Here is a 25,515-nt window from a genome sequence, read left to right on the forward strand (position 1 = left end):
TTACTTAAATAAGCAAACTTGCCAACACCTCAAAACAGCTTAGAAAATCCCCCTTCCCAAGTGCTGAAGGAGCTCATACACCACACAGTGGCAATACATGTGGAAAAAAAATTTTAAACATATTATTTAAAAAAAAAAAAACACCAAAAACCTTAGGCTAGTTCTTAACATCTTAGGCCACCCGTATTTAATTAGACTACTTGGAATTACTCTAATTTAGTTTTCAGTGAATATAAATTTTCTACCCACAGTTTCTCATTGCCAAACCTGGGGCAAGTACAAAGACAGAAGGAGCCAACAAGCTCAGCATGAAGTTATCGAAATACCTCCTATTGACAGTTTCTCCAGAAAATGTTATCGGTGATGTCACACATATCAAGTATCCCAAGAAATAATATTAACTCAAACAGCAATTTTAGTAAACTGAAAACTTTTTCATTTTGCATGTGAAGAGGTGACTTCATGAAAATTTTTTCTCTTAACAGAAAAGGTTTGTTACATATCAAAAAGAAGATCAGAAGATCCATTATATGTCACAGAGTGGGGATTTCTGGTTGCGATTTTTAAAAATCCTACACATTAAAATAAAAATCACTATTGTCATAATCATGCATGACTGATATGTAATGCAGCTGTGGATCTGGACCATAGTGGCCTCCAAACAGTATATAACATCTGTGCTGTAATAATGAAATCACTTAAAATACAAACAATATATGGCAAACTTCTTTAGCCCCACGTCACCCTCGAGAACTGGATCACCTCCCCTCATCTTGACAAATATACTGGCTTGGATATAAAAAAAGTGAAAAAGTCCATTAACTGGAATAAGTGAGATCTCTAGAGTTTTAAAAATAATAGAGATGTGTTGTAAATCACAACAGAGCCAGTGCAGAAGTCATCATTACTGTTCAAATAATTAATGAGCCCAGGCTTCCAAAATAGGAAATGCCATGGTTTCAGCTTCTGAGTTACTGTATGGAACTGCTGCACAAAGAAAATAAAACACAGAAATTCAATGACCCAATGTTTGGGAGGACTTTTTTAAAAATAAAATAATATCATCAAATGACTGGGGGCGGAGGGAGGACACTTAAAAAGATTTGAATTAGAAAAGTAAAAATTTTTGCTGAACCTAAAAATCATTGCTCAGAAAAGTTTGCTTGTTGTCTGTAGGCAGCTATCAGTAGTTTAGCATCTCCAGACAATCATGTACTTCTCACAACGTGTATCCATTGATTAGTGAAGAGCAATTATTTCTAAACTAGCAAAAGGTGCAATTAGCATATTTTTAGGACCCTGTCTATAGCATTCACTGGTGCCTTTCCCAAAGCAGCAGTAAAGCCGCTAGGACCGAGTGGGAGGCTCCCAAGCATTCCCAAGTGGACAAGGAGCTATGTGCAAGCCCAGTGCTTGTGTTTTCATGCAATCCACTTCCCCACTGAAAGCACCACTAAATCTCCTCTCTTCTTCCAGCCACCAGCTGAGAGGAGTTAAGCAACACATTTCTAAAACAGTGGCTGCGAGCAGCCTTTACTTGCATACCTGTTTCATCAGGCGAGCTGGGCGAGGCACTGTCCTGGGACAGCGTAGTCCAGCTGGAGTCCTCATCACTTGGGGCCAGGTTTTGAATCCTATGGAGAGCACAATCTGTTTTGGCCCCAGTTTTTGGGTGGTCTTTTTTAGTCTCAGGGCTTGATGACACTGTGGCAACTTGGCCATCCTCTGGGCTTGATAGCTTGTTTTGTTTCCGGGGCAGGACTTCCCCATTGACAATAACGGTAGAAGCCTGGCTGTTGCTTTGTGCAGATTTATCTTCCATTGCAACAAAACTCTGCTCTAGCTCTCTAGCAGATGTCTCTAGATCTGCATAGTAATTCAGGAAGCTCTTGGTCCTCCTTGGCTGCGAGGGTAATATTTCACAGCCAGAGGAATCCTGTGGGATCGGCTCTTTGCCTTCAAACTTCTCAGAAGTTACATTTATGCCCGCAGTGGTACTGAGGTTTTTGTTGGGATCCTGCTGTCCCTGCTCGGCAGCTTTCCTGAGCTGGTTTTCTCCATTCTTCACCAGCTTTATATTGGCAGAGCTGTTCCCCAGAAGGGGCTGCGCTGCTGGATCGGAAAGACCCATGGCTGTCTGAATGTTAGTCAGCGCGTATTTCTTCCTGCATTTCGGAGGAGTGCTGTTCTTGGTCTCCGTGTGCCTAATTTCCGCGTTCAGAAGTTCATTATGAGAGGAGCGCAGGTTAAGGGTGTTTGGCGGGGTGGCAGGGTTGTTGCGGTTCACAACGTCCGTCGTGCTGCTGCTTGCCATAAACACTGCCAACGCGTCCACACTGGAATCGACTAGAAAAGCAAAAGAAACAGTCGTGAAACACATTCATTATATACACTATTTTGCTAGGGCTTCTGATAAAGGGATGTGGCGCTATACGTAATGGTTTTATAGCAGGAAAATTACCACAATCTAAGTGGGTAAGAGAATAGGCTAAAGCTTAGCTTATTAAATAAGGAAAAACAGAGGCAGAAAAACATAGATAGATCATCAGGACCACAAAGATGAGAAAAAGCAGAAAGCTTGACCCTGTACAAGGCAGTTTTAAGGCAGTTTTCTCATGTCTGATTCTGTTGCAGGCAGGCTTGGGACAGGAGAGGTGCCCTTTGCAAATGCCTGGGAGTCCAGACGTTGTCCTTACCATCATTTCATTTTAGTATTTCACCTCTACCTCCAACGAGGAGGAGGTGAAAAATTCCTTGAGCGCTCATCACTAGGAAGCAGAAAATTTCTAAGCAGACCATAGGCAGATGCTGCTCCTTTTTCATCTAGGGTAGAACTCAAGTACTGTTAATTTTAGGCCTGACTGGCCAGTCAACTGTTGCCTCTTAACACCTGCGTTTTCTCTGCTCTTTGTCTGCCTTCCATTTTTTTTGTTTTCTTTTTGGTTTTTTTGAGGGAGAATCCCTTGACAAAATATCCTGCTCTAATTCAATCAACTTTAAAAAAGGGCTGCTCCAGAGAAGATGGAAAAGATGACTTACTGTTTCTACAGCTCACAAAGTTCAAATTTAAGGATAAAACATACATCCTAGGACAGAGTACACATATTGCACAGTTAAACAAAATCATCCTTTTGTCTACTTGTAGACAAGTTTCTGATTTTTATTAGCCAGGGGCACAGCTCACATTTTGAAAAATATTAAGTTTGTTCAGGGAAAAGATTTTTAGACTATGAAAAATGATCAAAAATATATTTTTTAAAAACTATCATTTGTTCTTGTACTGCCTATTTATGGCTCCCACTAATCTGCACAAACATTCCATGAACACCTCAATTTACATACTGTAGTAGTCACTGTTGCTTGACACCTGGGAACCACATTAGAGGCCAGTTAATAAATCACTCTCACCTGCCACAGCATGAAACAGCCTTTCTGTTGTTCCTAATTCTCAGATATCACTGACTGCTTATATTGCACATAAAAAAAGTATCTGGGGCTTATCCAGGAATGAAAAGCTATAATTTGAGCTAGCCGATGACAGATCATTCCAGCTGAGTTGTGCTGCATCCTTGTATATTTGATACATGACAGAACTGACTGCTGCACAGATTTACAAGAGATTAAATATATGGATTTTAAAAGAACATAAACACAGAGTGAAAAGGAGCACTTCACAACATTACCTAAAGGCATGCATTCCCTCTTCTTTGATGTGCTGTCAAAGCTGCACACTTCCAACCATCGCTCCAGTTCACTTAAAATCAAGCAGACCAAGTATACTCTTTGTTCCCTGAATCACCCACCTAGAACAACTTCTAAAACTTGTTAAAACAGAATTTAAACTAAATTTTACAAATTTTCATGCCTGCCATTTCCTCAAGCACCAGTCAGTCTAGACCAACTTCTAGAAGACAGTTCTTCAGAAGAGAGATCACCCCACGCACACTGTGCAAAAGCCATCAGCTTAGGTAACAGTTAACAAACATCCTATAGATAATTTCAGCTTTAGCCACAAAAGACTTCTAAAACACAACCATCACATAATTTAAAGGAACTTTGTAAATGTACTTCTCAAATACATCAATAAATGTTGCCTTCTGCATCTTGCCTAAAAACAACGAAGTCTAATGCAAGCAAGGTCACATCTGATCCAACATAATGTTACCAAAGCACATGTTTTAATCTAAAAACACAAAATGGCCTGTGTTTATGGACTGGCTGCTTTATATTTTTTCTGAATCAGTTAAAAGTCTGACAATCTGGAATTTACATAAAAAATAAATTAATAGGGCAGGATAATTCTGACCCACTGCCTGACCTTTAGAACTTATAGAATTGCACAGGATCTATGGATTTCACTAACTTTTATTTTACTTTATGATTCAGCAAATTAAAACAAGCATTTATTTTTTTCATCAATAAATACAACTGCCACAATCTAGAACAAGACTGAAATTTATTCTTGTTCTTTGTTACAAGTGAGCTGTTTCATGCAACATTTGCCACTATTTTTACCACTGAAAAAAATTCTTAAAAAATAATCTTCCTAGATAAAGCTTAAGTATATGCCTGCCAGATTATCTTTAGCCAGTCTCCTGCCATTAGCATTTCACTTATCAAAAATATTGTAAGAATAATCACATAGAAACATTGAAACAAAATGTATTATGTTTTACTAATCTGCTTGATAAAGCTGCCCCATGGATTTATGACGAACACTGGCACATTGATCAATGACTGAGCCAAAGCCCCCAAAAGTCTTTGCGACCCAAGCAGTGCTTGTAAGTTGGGTTGGTGTGTGATCATAAGCAGAAAAATGTCAAAATGAACCTTCCACTGGACACCACCTCCCCTCCTGACCTCCTTTCAAAGGATCCGTTGATCAAATTGATGAACATGCAAACAGTACCACGAGGCACACACAGAGAGGAGCAGGCTGCCCTCTCAAAAGACAGGCACCTGCTCGCTGGCCATCGCCCTGTGCTCCCAGCCAGGCTCTGGGATACACACAGCTGGCATCCCTCCACTCTCAGAAAAAGATATAAAGATAACAAAAAAGGCAAAAAGAGATAAGAAATACAGATGGGAAGGGGCAGGTCTTGCGTCTCAAGGGCAGAAGTCGCTACCAGACCAGGACTAACTAAAGTGCTGGAAAACGTTTGAATGCAAGGAAATGCTTAAATGCACTGAAGAAAACCTAGACTGTGTAGACCTAGACTAGTAGAATGGCATAAGGAAGAAGAACGATAGCCTGTCCCTCTTCCTTTATACAGCACATGGTGATGCTTGAAACACGTCACTTTTCCCAGAGGAAGCACATCCCAACTTTCTAATTAAAAACATCAAGGAAATGCAACTTCTTCCTGTGCCTATAATTTCAAGACTGAAATTCCAATCGCTGAATTCCCTCTTTTATTTTGTCTCTCCCACCGACCCTGCCTCCCTCACTGCAGGGGTACCTAAAGCACGCTGGTGCTGTGCCCCCCACCAGCTAACCAACACCCTGTGCCAGGGGTCCTGCACCCAGGCACCCCACCGCAAGCAGACCACGTCCCCTCTGCTCGGGCAGCTCCTCATGCTGCCTGGCCACCAGCAAGGACAATGCTACTGGCACAGGGCACCCCTTTTTTCAACTCCTCTGCCTTCTGCTGAAAAGCAAATGCAAATGGACAAGCAGACCAGGAATCACTGAGCTGATACATATATCTCAGCTAAAGCAGGTGAACAGTGGTAAGTTATAAGCAAGTAAAAATAGGGTACTATAATAAAAAAATATCGGACTCTGGTGAAAAACTAAGAATAATTAGATCATTATCATTACTGGGAATAATAACATACTATTAAAGCGTGCTTAAAGACAGCACTTAAGTAGGTAGAAGATCTGTCATAGCAATTCATTAATGATTTTAGCTTGCTTACTTTTTAAAACAAATCACAGCCTCAACTGAGTACTTCTACCATTTAGAAACATACCTACAGATACAGATTAATATACTTTCACCACTATAATGTGTTTAACACAAAGTTGTCCCAATTTTCTAAGCATCATAGTAATACAAATAACGCTATTACTTGAATGGCTTTTATTGATGTTTTTCAATCTTGTCATAAACCTTACAGAGCTAGAAGGAGGAGAGAGAAAATGCCATTGCAAACAGAAAACAGTGTATGACTGATTTGTCTGTACCTCTAATAAGACTTTTTTGCATTGTAGTGTCTATAGGAATAGTTTTTTAAAAGCTGAATAGAGTTCATTCAAAAAGGCACTGTTAAAAAGAAAATAAAGTGCTTGCTCTTTTTCATGTATAAGTGCAAAATAAAAGTGAAATATGGGCCTGGGAAGAAGGAGGAAAAGAAGAGGAAAGTTTCACATATTTGCATAGCAGAATCTTTTAAAGGGCATCTGACCTGGAAGTACTTCTGACATGGCTCACGGGGCGTCAGCAATGCATCAGGAAATAGATTATAATTTGAAATCTGAAAAGAGGGATCATTTAAGAATTAAAACCAAAGGAAAACACAAAATAAAAATACCACATTTCAAAAGCTCCTGAGAGACTTTAAGCATTCTAAACAAACCCCGGAACTAACAGCAAGGATCTTTTGAACTTTCAATGATATTTGACAGTCATTAAAGTATGAGAAAGGCTAGTCTACAGCAATGAGAATAAGTAGTCAAAAATAACTACAATATTTTTCTTATGTATGCTTTATTAAGAGCACAAGTTCAACAATATTCTCCAGTTTTAATCAACATACTGTAGCAAAAACTTCATGACATTAGAAAATCTGGGGGTTTCCTCAATTACTCAACTATAGCTTACTCGAGAAACTACAGCAGCGTTGGTAAAAATAAACACAGCAGTAAGGTATGTTCACATGAGAATTTGCAGAATGAGATCCAGCATGTGAAACTAAGAAGCATAGTCTGCAGGGTTGATCCCACAGGAGGGAATCATAAAAAGCAAGCTAGGCAGCAAGCTTCTGTACAGGACCCTTTCCTGGACACCTTCTCATAAGTAAACCATTTTGCCTTAAAGTCCCTGGTTTGGATGCAGATGACACACGCTGGGAGCCAAGGTATTTCTATGCATTTATGACTATTTCTGCTGTTGTGTCTAGGAAACATAGGAAAGAAAGAATACAAACCTTTTCACATGGCAGATTTCCTTTCTGCAAGGATATCTGTTGAGTACAAAATGTTTCATGACAAACTCATGCTGTGGGTCTACAGCCTCAGGTCCTGTATACTTTGGCTCTAGTTAAAACCTAAGCAGGTGGAGAGAACGCCTCCATTATACAATGCTTGCAACTCAACATTAGCTAACTCCCTCTGCTTCAAAGGGTCAATTCCAATCTTAAAACATTAATTCTTAAGTATCCTAACACACAGTCTTCTCACCTCTGCATTCATCCTTCAGCTTGGACCAGCTAAATGGTAATAGTTAAACAGATGTCAGCTGAAAGCAACCTATTAAAGTCTAGATTTACATTAATGTACCTGAAATCGGAATCGAGACTAGAAGCTTTCTCAGTGTCAAGTATCATCATGCTCCTTCTTGCCTACGTATCTACACAAATTCCAGGGGATGTTAAACACTTTCTGAAGGGAAAAGGAAGGAAAACACTTGAATGAAGTGCTGTAGTAGATCAGAGCAACCAATGATGTTCCTACAGCCAGTGGTTTTCTTCTCACTGCTCCCTCCAGCAATGACATCTCTGCTGGATTGAGCTTGGAAGCTGGAGACAGAAAGCTCAGCAAAGCCAGGAAAGCAAATTCCGATGGCGGGCAGAGCAGTTTTGGGAACACAAGAGCCAGAAAGGAGCAGGGCTGCAAGCAGCTTGCATGCACGCTCTCAAACCCATCTGCAGACTTCTCCATACAAACCTCAGAGTTGCTGAGGACGGGAAACACCTCTCAAGATTATCTAGTCCAACCCCCCTGCCCAAGCAGGGAATCACTGCTGCCCTCTCCACTCCACCCTGGCTCTGTCCTCACATCAGAACAAAATCACCACTTTGACCTGCTTGCTAAATGCAGTTTTCCCCATTTCCAGCTATTTCTGCTTCACCTAGTCCTAGTGAAATCACCATCCGATAACCAGCTTTCTGTCCTGGCTCCTCCTTCCCCAAGAGGCACCCTGCCAGCCCCTGCTGCCACAATAATTACATTTTTCCTTTTAGAGCTAATCATGCTGCCAGCTGACTGCAACAGCCTAGCAGCAGTGCTGTCTCTGTTCTAGTGATGCTCTTATTAATGGAAATCCATAATGCTGATCTGTCTTTAAATAATGTTATTAAGGAAAAAACAACTTCAGACCCTGCAATGAGTTCTGGCACTCAAGTGGAGTATGCCTTCCCATTTGCCATTTTTTCCCTCCCCCTTCCTACACAGTCAGTCAAATTCCTCATCCAGCAAAAATTCAGAGACAAGATGCCTCTCAGAATCAGATTCTAACAGCTACAAAGGAAAAGGAAAAACAATAAAAATGAAAAAAAGAAACTGGCTAAATCCATTGCTCCTTTACTTATAATTTTATTAAGATAGATACATCTACATAATCAGTGTATATTTGACTATGTGACTGAAACTCTATGTTGCAGACAACCTGCATCACCTTATGCTACAAGAGTATTCTTAAATCAAGCAATCACTTGGAGAAATAAAGAGCAATTCTTTAATTTACATAAGGCATAACCATGACATGCAATCATGACTAATCCTGCATTTAGTAAGGGAAAAAACAAGATGGCATACTAAGTCTTTTCCAAATTCAATTTTCTCCCTTTAATTAGATTTTCCCCCCTGTGCAGAATGGAACAGTCTGGTAGGCAAAAACAGTGTTGTCAAGGCAAGAAGATGGAGTGTGTTTTAGCTATCGGCTTACTTATTGCAAGCACAGATAATAAGACCTTCTGTCATCAGATCTATACGTTCACAGCGACATTTGCTAAGTAAACCTCAGTCATTTTTTCTAATCCTGTTGTGTAAATTAAACTCCTGAGCCTTAACGTTCTTTTTTTTTTAAATCTATGTATAAATTACTCAATCTCTACAATACAGATCACACCTCGGACTTACTTGTTAATTACAAACAACTCTACTTGCACGTGCTAATATAGGGCACAAGCATAAACTTCATTCTCTGTTACACAAAGGCAGAAACTCAGAAATTGTAACCTAAATTTCCTGCAACTGAGATTACTAATAAAGCAAAAAGGACTTGGTCTTCCATATCCTGCAACTTCAAGCTCAAGTGCCATCCAAAAATAACTCTTACCAAGTTGGAAGGTAACAACGTGTAATCAAACCCGATCACAATTACCAAAACCAAAGCATGATGCCATATCAAAAAGAAAGCTAGGATAAGCTGTCTCAGGGAAAAAAAGGCAACCAAAATGCTCTGCAGGACAGGCAGCCCACCCATATGCTTAATGGAGTAATAGAAAGGAATCAATGGCCACGGATTTGGCACATAAAATGACTTAGACTGATTGGTATGAGTTCAGACCAGGGATTTTTCAGCCCCACATAAATTTAACTTAGGTCATTCAACAGCTCCTAAATCAGGAAGCAGAACCATACAATAGATGATTGATTCGTGAACAGGGTTAAAGAAACCCGCAGGGTCCAGCACCAGCTTTCGAGCTGTGCGTAATGGCACTAGCCCAATACCAAGCTCTTTGATCAGGAGACACAGGCAGCAAAAGTAGGAAACAGATTAAGCATAGGTCACAGCATTATTAACAGAAGGAGCAAAAATGTTAACTGAGCCCCTGTCAGATGCAATGGATGAGAACTTCCAGCACAGCATCTGTGCTGGACAGAAAAAAAACATTAAATAGATTATTATCATTAACTACCTCCCACACATCTTGTCGGTGGCCCTGCTATTTGCAGCTTGCAAACACTTGACTGTTCCTGTAAAGCCTAGAAACAACACTGCATACTCCTGAGCACAACCCGCTTCCCCAAGAACAACTAACTGCATGCACATAAATACAGACATTTTAGCTTCTCTTTTTAAACGAATACGTTTTAACAATTAAACTTCTGATGGCCTGGCATCATGATTTCACCTGCTACAACTTCATCTGCCCTCTGAATGACATATAATGAATTTATGGCTAGTTACATATTAAGCTCTTATCAAGGTTATCCAGAAATGTTTTTACCCGCAAATTACCCAGACTGGTAGCAATAGTTTTGAGCCACTGATTATCACTGCCTCGTAGCTGAGATATTAAAATGCATTTGAAAGAGCATGGTGCACCAAAATTGTTTTCTTATTACTATAAGGTTGTACTTAGTGTCAAGTTGAGCTCCAGAGATGAAAATCTGAAAATTAAATAAATGGGAAATAGTCTTTCAGTAGACTCTCTACAGCTCTATATGAAAAGAAATAAAGAATAAAAATGTGTATATCAAAAGTCTCAATATAAAGAATGAAAACCTCTAATTTCATTAATCCATAAGTGTTTGCAAATAATTTCAAATTGCTAACAGTAAGTTGAGACCTGTGAGCAAAAATAAAAAAGTCCAAGTCTTAGTAACAGGACAGAGCATTAGATTGATTGCCAGGTTTTGCAAAACAAGACTCTCAGGGCTCTCAGGGAGAAGAAATTAAGATTTTGCACATCGACAAGATTGCTTCTGTTCCACATACATTAAAAACATGCTGTATCTCACCTAGGTAAGGCTATTATATGTGCACTTTTAACTACATCTGCTAAAACTGTCTTAAAGTTGGACTCGCACGTCCTACCCACATATCCCTTGCTCCCAATGGAACAGGATGTATTTCAGAGCACAGGATGCATCAAACCAGAAAAGGTCCCCACATTTCTAGTCTGTTTTTCCTTTAAAAGCGGAACTAAAATACGGCTCATTGCACAAAGAGGTACTTCTCAGCAAGGCTGAAAGTTGCCAGCAAAGCTACATATTATCTTCAACCAAACTTTAATGGGACAAATCAGAAATACTTCAAAACATACAATTTATAAACCAACTGTTGCAGTACGGCTTAAGCTAACAGAATGCTGGGAGATGACTAAAATGGTCATACCCTACAGTAACTCTCCCAATGTAATTACAGTACTAGAATACAGGAATAACTTCAATCTCTGCCCACTGTAGCAAGTAGAGTTCCTTGAGAATGCTGAGAAACTTCTACCCATAGAGCTCATATATAAAACAAAACCACATGCTCATAAATAAGATCAAAGTATCATATTTGCTTTATGGTCCCCATAAACTAAGCAGATCAATCCATAAAGTGGAAAGAGAACATAACAAAAAAGCGACTGCACTTACTGGCATTTATATTACACTGAAGTATGGCCAGAAGTGGGATCAGTTTCAACGAGAAGCAAACTTGGCTGTAGACATTGAACAAGTGGAAAAGAACAAGCTAGTAGTATTACTGGTCTGAATTTCAACAAGGAGTCTTGAGTTCTTGACGTGCTAGCCAAAATCCTCTACTCCTTTTTCTTATCCACAAACTCATAGGCCTTCACAAGGCACTTGAACACCAAAGGAACTGGAGTTCCTGTGAAAGGGGACAAACACACGACACAAATCTGGTACCATGGTGGTTCTCGATGAACATGCACAAGCGGAGTTACCAGGAAACCTTCAGCTTCAGAGCACTCTACCTCTGGTTTCACCATGAAGAAGCAATGGACCTGTCAGGGTCCTGGGGTAGGGGTACTATTTAACTATGCTGAGAAATAAAACCAGAAGTGATGATACGCATTCAGAGTAATATACAGTTCTTAAAGAAAGCTTTTTGTCTGCAGGCTCCGAGTCAGCTCCTATATGTGGAAACCAGCACGCATTTTGGGGTTTCACCAGGGTCACCCAAGAGGCCTCGATGAAGTAGTTGTGTGAGTCTCCACCTAGCTTCCTAAGAAAGGTAGAAACCTAAACAAGAGAGTCTTTAATGGGGAGAGCAATGTAAGTGTCATGGGGTGCTTTTGTAAATTTTACTCCATGAATCGTCTGTATTCCCACGTTTTCCTCAGCTAAGCAACGATTAGGTGGAGCTTTTCAGCAATTTTACAGAAAACTGTCCCCCCTGAGCATGACCTGAGCAGTGCTAAAGCTTGAGCCTCGTTTACACCAAGGTACCTTTCTCTGGAAAGAAAAGGTCAGGAGATACAGGGCAGGATTTTGCAGATGTAGAATTTTACTGGGATGCTTCTACCAAGAGTTGCACGGTGGACGCACTCCTCCTTGGGTCAGGGTGCCTCTTTGAGTGAGGTTTCTGTTACTCTGGAAGCAGCTCCAAGCCAAGCCCACAGAGCCACTCCATGGCACGTTTTCACACCAACTCATCTTGGGCTAACGATAGCAATGTAATTACTGGCACTGGCTGCAAGACTGGAAGTTTGGGGTTTTTTCAGGGGCTTGGTGTTATTTATAATGCCACCATTCTCACATTTGTTTCCTTATTTCACTACAATAAAGCTAAGACTTTCCAGAAGTTTCACTAAGCAACAGCCCCCTTGCAAGACCAGCACCGGGGACTGCCCCAGTGCAAAGAAGGTCGCAGCTGGGCAGTCCTTGGGAAGCTGAAGAAATACCAGAGCAGGAATTTGAGTGTTCCTGGAGGGAAATCAAACCCCAAGTTTATAAAATCAGCCCTGCTCTCTCTGCCCTCAAGTATATTGAATTATTTATAAGAGCAGCTCTAGCATGGGAGATGATCAGGAAGAGCCAGGACTCAAACCTCTCCCCTCCGCACTCCAGGGGAGTGCCTTCCCACAAGGGACATTTCCTTTCATCCTCATCCTTGATTTATGAGCATTTCATCAAAATGGTATTTCCCCAAAAAGGGGGGGGGGGGGGGGAGGGGATCACTCTCCATCAGAAGTTTCTGAAATAAAACTCCAGTCAGCTCTAATAATTATATTTGCAGAATTATATCAATAAATCATTCCATATGGACCCTAATCTGAGTCATTTTAAAATAAGAGATGCCTAATATTTAAAAAAGAAATAAAAGTCCACCTCTGCCTGCCACAAATCAAGAGGGTGACTGAAGGGTGAGAGATGTGGTGCCGTCTTCCATGGGCAGCGAGGGCTGGTTGCGGAGCTCCCGGCACAAGCAGGTCCCTTCGTCCCGGTGAATGCTGACGTGCTGCCACAGGACTGCACCTCCGCCCCGGCACACTCCAAAGGTCAACAAGCACTAAAAACTACCACCCACAAATTCCTGCATTTCCTCACTTCCAATGTCTTCTGAAAAAAAGAGGGCTTTTCTTTTTAAAAGCACTCTCACAAAACCGTGCATTTTAATATTATTATTGTTTAAACCCTTCCTGAGCATTTAATGCCAGCAGAATGGCACTGGAACCAATTTCATTTTCTTGGAAACATTTTGCTCAGATATCAGTATCCTGCAAAACACTATAACTAAAATAAATGATTTTTCCAGACATACAAAACCCTTCTACTCTGTGCACAAAACAAAAGTTTTTTAGCCACAGTATGAAAGAAAATCTGAGGCTACCTAACAACACAAACAGTAGCATGTCTTCAGGAGAGCTGCTGCAGCCCATGCAGAAAAGTGGGTCTTATGAGCACATATTAGAAAAATACAAATATAAACGGAGCTCAGGAGAAATTCACGAAAGCAGTCTGTTTACAAAACCTAGCTTCTCAGTAACTGGAGACGGTACATCCTTAGTCCATATTTTTCACAAGAAAAGCACAGAAAAGAAAAAATAAAAACCAACTAAACAGCACAAGAGGGAGTGTTAAGTCAGGACAAGCAGTGCTAGACAGAGCCATGGATACACCCAAGACTGCTTTGCTTATTGTCATTAATCAAGGGAGATCACTGCTCTTTAATTACACTTTTAAAAAGTCTAAAATAGCACGCACCTGTTAAATTCACAGCTTTCAATTTTACATTTTCAACACCTCACTGTTTCTTACATCTTCAGCACCGGTATTTCAAATACATTTCCTAGCACTGGGCTTCAAATAAGCTATTTTCTATTTAAACTGTTATGTGTTTCCTTGAATATAAAAACTTTTGCTATTCTCCTAAGACTACGCAGTATTACATTCCTTAAATTTATGAAATCATTCAACAAAACAGTCAGTGTCATAAATGGATGAAATATTATCTCACCACCAAAGAAGCAATACAACTGCCATACTCCACACAGACCTAATTCTTCCCCTCACAGACTTTATTTAGGTATATACGTACGTACAGACACAAGATAAAAGTCAGGGACTAAGGCTTAAGGCTGCACCAAGTCCTTAATGGTACAACATTAAGACTGCAACAACCATGAATGTGAAATACAATAGCTGAGATGCTGCAGTTATCCATTATTTATGCAAAGAAAACAAAAGCAAAATGATGTATTTTACCAGCACTTTCACTGAGATCTAATCTGCTATCAGAGATTTCATTATGATCCGCATTTCCCAAAGACTGGGCGATTTCAATGCCATTATTGCTGGATGCCCAAAGCACTTATTATGTTAGGCACTGGGAAGTTGCACAAATCATACAGTAACAAAACCAAAAACTAAAAGTTTCCTGGTTTAGAAACCCTGACAGGTTAAGGAAAGGGAAAACTTGGCTAAACAAAGCATAAAGCAATCATGAAGTAGACATTTTGATATCTCTGTCCTCAAACAGAGGGAGCTTTGGCGCCAATTGATTCTGATGCCAGTTTCTGCCCTGGCAGATGATGGGAACCACAGCGTTTCCCCAACCAAACAATTCCAGTTCTTCACTGTCTGCAACTGCTCAACCAGACAGCAGGGAAAACATCCTAGGCTCTTCCAGTAAGAATTTAATGCCCATTACTTGTTTTCTCTAAGTAGGAATGGGAAAGACTTGATTATCTACCTCTACACTAGATCATTTTAAAGCTCTGAGCTTCAAGCCTAGGCAGGAGACACAGATATCCTGCCCTGCAGTATGCCAAGAGGCCAGGTTTGAAGGCTAGTGTCTAGATTTAATGTCAAGTGATTCAAACAGATCAGTCCAATTCTGTACTCCAGCACTTGACCACCAGAGACCTGTCAAAACTGTAACCACCATTTATTTCCCCTGTTCTAGTATAGACAATATCCCGACATTAATACCCAAGACAAACTCTTTGGAAAAGTAATATCTAAATTGGCTCTAATGCACCATTTTAACACACATCTTCATGATACCTATGACTAGTCTGCAGCAGAGAGTAAACATGCTTTACTACTTACTAGGATTTAACCTTGGGGTTAGGGAAAATCCCACAAAGTCAAGTTCTGAATACAGGACCTCACCGTGCAGTTCCTCATATCTAATGGCAAAGCCACCCTAGGAACTCCCTGTCCTGCCACAGGTGTAAGCTCTCACTGCAGTTTACTACTTGCATCAACCAACGCAAGTATGTGTGGAGCTGGATGCCTGAAGCGATTAAGGCTTTTAAAGAAGTCTTTAAAGGAATAGAAAGAACGGTACAGAAGTGAGAGGTTCTTAAACTGGCTTTGATGCCAAGAAAAGCCACGTGGGATCGTGTTCTTCTGCTACAGCAGAAAGAAGAGTGAATACAAAAGTTAACCTACCACAGCTTCACCTCAGCAGCCTGAGTGATCAACAGAAAGTGCACGAGGACCGGCAGCAGCCTTCTGGAGTCGGGGCACTACCCCACACAGCTCTCCAGGGAAGGTCACGTCAGCTCATTTCACACAGCCTGCACTGTGGAACCACTGCGGTGTGGTGGCTGCCATCTGCACTAGCATGAGAGACATCTGCTTACTCAATGGAAGGTGCAGGTAATAAATTTTAGGAGTTGCCTTTGTGCTTTTACAGAAGACAACCTTCAGTAGGAGATAACGTAATATAATCCAAGAGGATACAATTCAGAGGAAAAAACAACTTGAATAGTATTGAACTCAAGCATACAAATAATCTGGAGACGTTAGTTGCAGTTGTAAGCAATTAAAGCTATAGTGCACAGTGACATTTTATGATAAGCTCAAGTAGTTTGTTAATTTGAAGGTATCAGGTACTAAAAACTTGGGATGAGAGTGAAAAGGAATAGCAGCTAAATTTTTGACCGCTATAATAAATAAAGTCAGAAATCTTGAACACAAAACGCAGCACAGTGCAGTGTCAAGTCACCACAAGCTGCTTTTTAAAGTTCTAGAAAACACCTTTGCAGTTTAAACATAAATCAATATACTTACCATTTGGATACACACATGGGAGAGCTGGCATCTATCAGAATATGTCATTATCCTTTATAAATACTATTTCAAAATTTATAAACTTAGCAGCCTTCAAAAGTAATAAAGTGACAAATAAATTAGACCAATTGCATACATACATGAGCTGCTTGGCCGATAGTGAGCCCCTGGGTACCGCCTGCCCATAGTGCCAGTCAGCACATTACCGCACGCTGTCAGCTGCTTTCAAAGTACAGATCGAAACGCTTAACTGAGGGAGAAGAAAAAAAAAAAAGTGAAGATTTAGTACAACAGCTGTATCTTTTTCATTAAAATGCTAATGACCCCTACAAATTTCAGGATAACTACCTCTATAAATTATTCATAGTCATGTTGTCAGAGGAGATGAACTGTTGTGCTACACATGCAGCACAAATTTATTATTAGTGGTTGGCCTCCATTAATAAGCTCACATAAATTTTAAAGCACAAAGAAGTCTCAGGTCATACAGTAGCTTCTTTTGGCCCATGATACAGACAGAACAACAAACACTGTAAGAGGGAGTTCGCTTTTGGCTTTAAATACAGTTAGCCAGTAGGTGAGATTTAATAACAATGCCGTCTTAAATTTTGTGAAGCAATCACAAGCAACATAAGAAATCATAAGCAATAAGTTTATGAACAGTTTGCTATGGAAACAAAACTTATCTGTGCTACATAACATTGATCGCTTTGAATCTGTCCCTAAAAACCGAAGTGTCTTTACAGGAATGCAGGCTATTTACTAGTGTACCAGTTTTCCTGAAGTATCAAAAACCCAAGCAAACAAGAAATGCATGGCACATCTTACAGTCAGTTTGGAATAACAAATCAAAAATCCAAAATCTTAATTGAAATGCTACTGAACCTGTCAAATAACTAGTGTAAAATCTTTTAGTCTAAAAACAAGTACAAAATCTTACACTGAAGAAAGAAACAATGGGACTACAATACAGCTTTCAGCTGATTTCCAGCTTTACCTTTTTTTTAGTCTATCTGAATAGCCTTCATGTTCCCAGATGTCCTCCAATATGCACTGCATGTCAACCACTCAATTTATAAAGATACATTTCCTTTTATTTCATTCTCTCCCTTGCTGGAAGGCCCAAAAAAGCAACAAATTCTGGGGAGTGTTTTTCCTAATTCATTAAGGATTTTTACTGTCTCAGGCTGCAGCTACAGGCACAAGCTTGCTCTATCCAGGAAATAGAACTATCAGGACATAGATGAAAGAGCACTGCACCAAAACTGGGAGATTTCCACTAATCTTCAGATACCTCAGTTCCCTGATTGAGCAGAACAGTAGCTTACTCCTGAACTAGTTAAGCCTTTTATATATATTGGCATCCATGCAATTCTCCCACGAGCTGGTCTGGGAGCCAACAGAGCTGAAAACTCCACATAAAGATGTATTTTCAGCCAGATTGGGCTCTGGAACTGGCTTGTGGTGGTTGCACTAGTACTGGTAGCTAGTGAGGGCAAGTGGAAAGCACAGGACCATGGCAGCCTGTTGTCCTAGTTTCAGTTGGGATGGAGTTAACTTTCTTCCTAGTAGCTGGTATAGTGCTGTGCTTTGGATTTAGTATGAGAATAGTGTTGATAACAAGCTGATGTTTTAGTTGTTGCTAAGTAGTGCTTACACTAGTCAAGGACTTCTCAGCTTCCCATGCTCTTCCAGGTGCACAAGAAGCTGGGAGGGGACACAGCCAGGACAGCTGACCCCAACTGACCAAAGGGCTATTCCATACCACATAATGTCATGCTCAGTATATGAACTGGGGGAGTTGGCTGGGGGCCAGTGACCACTGCTCAGGGACTGGCTGGCATTGGTCAGCGGGTGGTGAGCAACTGCATTGTGCATCACTTGTTTTGTACATTCTTGTATCATTTATTTTTTTTTCTTCCTCTGCTGTCCTATTAAACTGTCTTTACCTCAACCCATGGGTTTTACTTTTTTTTTGCCGATTCTCTCCCCCATCCCACAGGACAGGGAGGGGAGAGTGAGTGAGAAGCTGTGTGGTGCTTAGTTGAGGACTGGGGTTAAACCACAACACCTGTGCTTGAAATGACTTAAAATGCAATCACATAACATTGCTACAGGCTCTGTGGATTACTTCTGAAATACTGCCACCTACAAGGCTGAATATCTGACAGTGCAAAAACCAGGTAAATATTGTTTATTTCCCAAATTAGTGCTGACAAAGCGTGTCCCGTTCAACTCTCCTCAACGGAGAAAGTTCAGTGAATCAATGAGACGGTACTGTCTTGCAACAAAAAGGAGAATTCTGGCTATTAAGATGAAAAGTGAGTAGTAAACAGTAAAATTAACTTTCAATCAAAAAACCCTGCATTTCTTTTGCAGGGCAATATGGGACAACTTGCCATGCGCCAAACAGACCTTTTCAAACTTCTGTGGTGGCCTACTAATTCAACACATTATAATGTTGCGCAAGGAAAAAAGTTGCAGATGGCTGCTTCCCCTTTCCTGATCTATAGAAATAATAATAAAAAACCAAACACATATTTATTAGTAGAAAAAAGTAAGTCTCCCCGCACCCCAAATTCATTACCATTTTTACTCCCCTCAAATACCTATGCACCAAGTTCATAATTCACAGCAGAATACAACAAAACACTCCTTAGCTGTGCAAGGAATTAAAAAAAAAAATTACTGAGGGGAAACAAAAATTGTAACCAGATGACAGTATTTACAATTCTTTTCCCTAGCTTGTGAAAAAATTTGATCAGTACGTATGGAGCTGCAAGATGACTCATTTTTCATAAATGCCTTCTTGTCTTTCTAGAAGGTGTACACTTTTCTAAAGCGATAACACTCACTAAATATCAAATGTCTACACTTGAGACACACTATTCCCTCCCTACCTAGCAGCACACCATTAGAGGGGGCCTTCTGCACCATACTATAATAAAAAAACCTAACAGATATAAATTAAAAATCCCAAACCCCACAATTATGCTCTCAAACAGTTGAATTAAACTAGAGTACAGTTTCCTAAAGAAGTGTGCCCACCATGGGAATAAACCACTCTTAGGAAGGGCCAGGTGGGGACCCAAAGGTATAACCATTTTAAATATCACATTTTAAAACCCCAGAAATCTCAGTGGAAAAGACAACAAAGATATATTCTCATTATAGCAAAGGTTTCACCAGTTACTGTATAAAATGGAAACTGCAAAGATTTACAACTTGGATTAAAGCCAACGATCAAAAGTCAATTTAGAAGGAAGTGCCACACAGTAAGTGAAGTTAAACTGCCCTGCAAAATGATAGTGATACTGGACTGTACATACCAGCAGGGACATACCCAGATCAAGACAAATGAAGATGCTGCTTGGGTTGGTTTTTTTCTTTTTTTCAAGAACTATCTTTGAATTGTGACCAGAATAGCCAAAGCAACCTGCCTTTTAAACACATTTGCTCACCCAGGTGGATCTTGGAGGGACTCCTGAGCTTCAGCAAGCTCAGGGAACTCCCACAGAAATGTAAGTAACCTTGTTGGTATCCAAATGCCATAGCTAAAGCATCTGAAAACTAGCACTGATTTTCCATATAGATCCATGAGAATAGTAAACAAAATGGAAGGAGGTCTCAAAGATTCCTTTCAAAAGATTCAAGTGCAATGTATGTACAGGTTTGGGTTTCATTTGTAAATGTATACAACTTAGATATCCACAACTGCACATAAATCTGAGTTAAACCTGAATGTACCTAATACGTCAGATCAGTTCTTCTTAGTATTAGTTTTTAACTTGCTCACTCACATTTGTTTTGTAACAAATGTGTTTTGTAACAGCTTTCTGGGGTTTTTGATTATTATTCTACTGCAAAATTGCTTTTAAAACATTTTATAGTGATTTTTATGTTGTTATGGTTAAAAACTATATATACACAAATGCACATATAGCCTCATAGTTTCTCTTCAAGAAATGTTTTGATTTGGCTCTGTGTTAAGATCTATTTTTTGTCCTTTCTTGATGATCTTCCCTGATTCGTTTCATGTGAGCAGCCCCACGCTGCAAGCAATTACAGACAACCATGGAAACAAAACCTGAGCACTATGACTGCATACCCACCACCCAGGGGAGCACCTGAAAGCACTATCCACTTCACCTCATGCCAAGTCTTTTCTAGGAGCTGTGGTGACAGAGCTACCAGCTACTCATCATCACACATAATGAGGGCATAAATCATCTTGCAGAGAGGCCTGCCACGACTTTCAGCTGAGGCTGTCATCTTCCTAAGCCATTTTCTTTGCAGAGCTTCTTTTGTTGCGGGTCTTTTACATTTCTTCATTTTTATAATTGCTACATAAGAGTTTCATTTTATTTGTATTAATCTTTTGACAATAGTGAAAAAAAAAAAGAAAAACTAAATTCTAGTGCATTTTGGTTTGGGGTTGGTTTTTTTGTTTGTTTGGTTTTTTAAATGACAGTGAAACCAAGAGTTATGTCCATACAGCAGGCACATAGGATCATGTTTGCCTGAACTAATTCCATTATCTTTTGAGGACAAACAACTCATATTCTAACCTCCATACTTGTAATGGACATTAACCTTTTTTGGGTTTCACCCAAATTTATTTGTTCACACATGCTGCTGCTTATGAGGGTATTAAATGGCCAGCTGACTCCTTGACCTTCCCTGGTTCTCTACAAGCAGCATTTGCTATAAAAACATGGGTGTTCCAACATAATTATAAGTACATTCATACTGGCTGCTATAATCTCATACAATAGATTACCAGCAGACCTACCCTCACATGCCCAAGAAAAGGGATATGAAAAAGAAAAAGACATGACTGCAAATTACCTACAGAAGTCATCCAAGTGTGACTGACTACATCATTCAACACTCACAAGGAACAGCTACACACAGCAGGGAAAGAAAAAAGGTTATTGCATTTAGTTTCTCAAGGGACACCTATTCAAGAACTTACATTCCAGTAGTCTCTGGGTGATATTCTGACAAACAACACAATCCCACCTTTAAAGTCTTGCTCTGAATACCAGGAAACAGCCCTGCTAGGGAATGGGTAAGAGGAATGCCTTGCATTGTTTTAAAAACACGCAGGGGCCACAGGTCCTACACAAAATAGGCGCACTATAGCAAAGGGTTCAGACACTGAAAGAGGCTGATTTAAAAAAAAAAAAAAAAAAACAACCACAAAAAAACCTCAAACAAAACAAACACCCCCCCCCCAAACAACAACAACAACAAAAAAAACCAAAACAAAAAATACCCACACCCAAACAAAACACCAGCCTCTAAGGCTGGTGGATGGCTCCTTTTGAGATAAGAAAGTGTATTTGTATATACACATAAATTTTATATACGTATGTACATATTTGCATATATAATGCAAATACGCTTCCCATAGTCAACTGCTTCTCACTTTGCCTGCATTCAGAGCAGCCACTCGGAGCACCACCTGTAGGACAACATTTGCAAAACACAATTTAAACAAGCAAGCAAAGTGTGCAGCCAGGCCATTAGGAATTTGTGCTGCCGATTTCTGGAGGCACATACAGAGACAGCACATTCATTTTCTGTGCTGGGAACAGCTATCGGATGCGGACCTCTCATGCCAAAATGCCTGTTGGAGAAAGCAAAATGTTGTTTACTAGCCAAATATCTTATATCATTGTGAGTGCAATAACCTCAAAAAAGGTCAACGATTCATATCCATTATTCTCTATCTAATAACTACCACCTTTTTTTAAAAAAGGTATTGTCACTTCAGGGATATATATTATTTTTTTTTTATTTTTTAAGTCTTCTGCTTCCCAAGAGACCCATCTGCCTTTCTAGTTTTGTCTGGGAGTGCTCACATGCAGGACATTACGCTTTCCCACCACCTGGCTTTGCTGAGAGGCAGGAAGCCACCCTGCTTACTGAAGGACTCACTCCCCGTCACATCCCTGCTCGCTGGCACAGGATAAAAGCCTTCTGGAAACCAGAAAGACAACCCCAACCCTTCAGCCAGGGGAATATACTGCCTGCACTCCAGCCTGCCGCACTTGCCATGGGTTTACCACACTCAGACCTGTCTAGGATGCAGTGGTAATCCAGATACCAGACACATTCAGAGGCCTGGAAAGTCCTCTCCTGCCCAAAAAGCCTGGTGACTCCACCATTTCTCCTTCCAACAAATTCACACTACTCAAATTCTTATTTCTTGCAATCATTCTTGCTCGCAATTCTGTCCTGCATACTTTTTGGCTGCCTTTGTGCTTCTAACCTCTCCCCTAACAAGTTCCTATTTGGATGCTTTCCATCTTCCCCATTTTTGAGAAGTCCTTCATGAGGGCTTTTCCTATTCTTGGTCGTCTTTTCCGGGTACTGTGTCACCTGCCTGTTTAGTTGAGGTTCCCATACACTATGTGCGGATGGATGTTGTTATTTCCCACCCTGTTCTGGGGGATGTCATCAGTGTTAGTCACTTGGACAAAATTCCTACCGTGTCCCTAATTCATATTCGAGGCCTAACTCATCAAAAACATGTTTTTCTGAAATTTAGCATTTCAGTACTGCAGCCAGATCACGTAGAGCAAGCTGAATTCAAGTCATTCATGGTCCCCGGCCCTAATCCCCTGCACAGATGATACATACTTTCTCAGCAAAACACACCTGTTTTTCGCATTTATTTATTCTACATTAAGTTATCTTAATACAGATTTGGTTCAATCAAACAGTAAAAGAAAGCATCAGGATATTTTATGTGCAACTATACAGTCCATATATATTTTAACACAAAGAAAAACACTGTCTATAATACTGACAGTTTGTTATAAATCAAGATAACTTCATTCACTCTGGTGCAGCTATCTGAACTGATATCAGCTAACAATCTCAATTTTACTTGCTCTTTGGGGGGGATTTGTTAAGTTAGAAGTAAAGTTGCAGACACACACACACAAAAAAACCAAAACAAAAAAAAAACCCAAACAAAAAACCAAACAAACAAAAAACCCAAAACCAAAGAAAAAGAGTTTAAAGTTAAGGCTGACAAGACTACTACTGCCATGCTTTGAGCCTCTGGGGTTGCAGCGAGGTGAGGCTGCGTGCCAGAAGGAAGCCTGGTAAGCCGCGGAGCTGTGCCGGAGTGCAAAGGCATTACACGATCAAAGCAATCATCACTAGGTAATGCAGATCTTCCCGTAAAGTCTAAAACAAGAGGGCAATATTTAGGGTTGCAGTGATGCATTCTGAGTCTCATTTACACCAAGATCAGTGAAAAGCATTTTTCAAAGCCGACTGTCAGGTAAACAGCAGTAATTCTAAATTAGAAGGTGCTTATTTCTTCTGAAGTTAGAGATGCTACTGTGCTTTTGTTTTCTGTGGGAAGCTTTTCAAGCACAGCTAGGTTTTCTGTTACAGCATTTCATCACTACTCTCCACCTTTCCCCACCCTGTGTCTTGTAGGAATGAACACAATGTTGCTGCTGTCTTTCCAAGAATGGATACAAAACTTGGAAGCTGAGACAAAACAGAACAGGACACTCCAGAAAAATGTCATAATTTCTATGCTTGCCAGCTCTCAATTAACTAATGGGATGAGCTAGAGCTTCTCTCTCCAAACTGATATATCTGCTAAACTAAAAACGTTCGTCAACTGTTCAGACAGAAAAAGAAAACCAAAACCACCACCTTCTTCATCCTGCTGGTATCCTCCATTAAATACTGAAATGTAATTTAAGAAAATTACTTGATTTTATTACTCAAGACAAAAATTCCCAGTTTACCCATCTTGCCCATTTGCATCTAAATGATGTAATCCACACGCCCTGCATTTTACCCTTCCACGGGAGCAGCAAGCACAGCAGAACCCGCCTACTGCCAGAAGACCAGGATTTCAAGCCAAGGCTGTTTCTAACTCCCACGATTACTAGGAAGCCCTCAAAAGACAAGCTGAGCGTAAGATCAAGCTAAGCTCAGCTGGTTTCCAGGGTGTGAGGACAGAAGAAGAGAACTGTAAAGCAATACAAAAAAAACCCTGCACTAATATTTCTCTGAACAGTTCTTTCTGGAACAGTTGTTCCACCACCAGCAGATACCTTCTGTGACTTTCCTTATCGCTGTCCCAAGCAGCCTCCACTCTTTTCTATCTTGAAAGCAAAATACCAAAACAAAATCACAACAATTCTGTTCGTATCTTATTAGTCATTCCTCCTGTCATCAGTTTCCTGTATTTATTTAGCCCAAGTGCATTATATCCCCAGTCTGCAATGCAACAGTCAGAGCATTAGCTGTTGCTGCTCCTTGGGGACCTGGTGGTAGCAGATGCAGTAACAAATGTAGTGTGGGTTGTATTTTAAAACTTCAAGGTAGAGATTCTTCTAAAAAGGTTTACCCTATCATTTTTATTTATATATAAATATATATATATACATTTATTATATAAATATATGTTTTATATATAAAAATATAAAGCTTTATATGTGTGTGTTTGTGTGTATGTGTGTAACTGCCTCCTGACCACTGGACAACCAGCTAAAATACAATTTACAATTCACAGCAGAGGAACGACGCTGAAACAAACTGTTACTTCAACAAAATGTTATTTTACCTGGGGCAATAGAAGGCGGTAAGACACTAACACAGGCTTCCTCCGTGCTTGATTTTGACCTCAGACACAGTACACAAACTTCAGCAGCCCAGACAAGCCCAAGTATCTTCAAGTATTTTTCAGAGACCATAAAACCAGAAGGCTTAGGGAATGGACAATTATCAAAGCTATTACACAGGAGCTTTGATACACTGATGGAAGCACAAAATGTTTACCTCAGAGGAGTTAACAAGAGGGAACACAAAGAAAGGTCCAAATAAATAGTTCAGTGGAAGCAAACTGAGAACTTCTCCTTTTGACACAATAAGAGGAGAAGGGAAAATACAAATTAACCGAAAGAGTGGAAAATAGCAGCTGATAAAAGGAAATTAATTCAATTAATATTATCATTGATGATCTTGTCACAAGGGTGTCAGTGAAATCTGCTGGTGACACAAAATTTGGATGCTCTGCTGCAAGGAGAAAGATGGAATCACCAAAAGGAAAATTGGATGCTGAGAAGGAGCATAATAGAAATGTAATGAAGTAACACAGAGCACAAGGTCATTCATTCAGGGAATCACTAAAATTCTGCTGTCAGTGTTGGGCTGTGATGCAAATGGTTGGATGTGATGGAAACGGTTGGACGTGATGGAAGAAAGAGACCCAGCTACATCAGCAGGGTACTACTGACCTGCTGAGCTTCCAGTGTGATGCGTGCATGGGG

General features: G+C 40.1%; 1 protein-coding gene across 21 annotated transcripts in view; it reads right to left on the minus strand.

Annotated features, from left to right (window-relative positions):
• Window positions 1-25,515, minus strand: part of APBB2 (amyloid beta precursor protein binding family B member 2) — a 200,235-nt gene that overhangs the window by 105,902 nt on the left and 68,818 nt on the right. For 13 of the 21 annotated variants that reach the window (XM_072861648.1, XM_072861652.1, XM_072861654.1 and 10 more), the window contains 2 exons: window positions 16,345-16,454; window positions 1,546-2,346 (listed from right to left, as the gene is read on the minus strand). In XM_072861648.1, the coding sequence (XP_072717749.1) occupies window positions 1,546-2,346; window positions 16,345-16,390 (847 nt within the window). In that variant the 5' untranslated portion in view covers window positions 16,391-16,454. Of the gene's footprint in view, window positions 1-1,545; window positions 2,347-6,408; window positions 6,478-7,501; window positions 7,524-15,580; window positions 15,751-16,344; window positions 16,455-25,515 lie in introns of those variants that run through there. The other 8 variants (XM_072861664.1, XM_072861663.1, XM_072861660.1 and 5 more) reach the window with 4 other exon arrangements.

This window comes from Ciconia boyciana, chromosome 5 (genome assembly GCF_034638445.1).
Source record: "Ciconia boyciana chromosome 5, ASM3463844v1, whole genome shotgun sequence".
Classification (NCBI taxonomy): Eukaryota; Metazoa; Chordata; class Aves; order Ciconiiformes; family Ciconiidae; genus Ciconia; species Ciconia boyciana.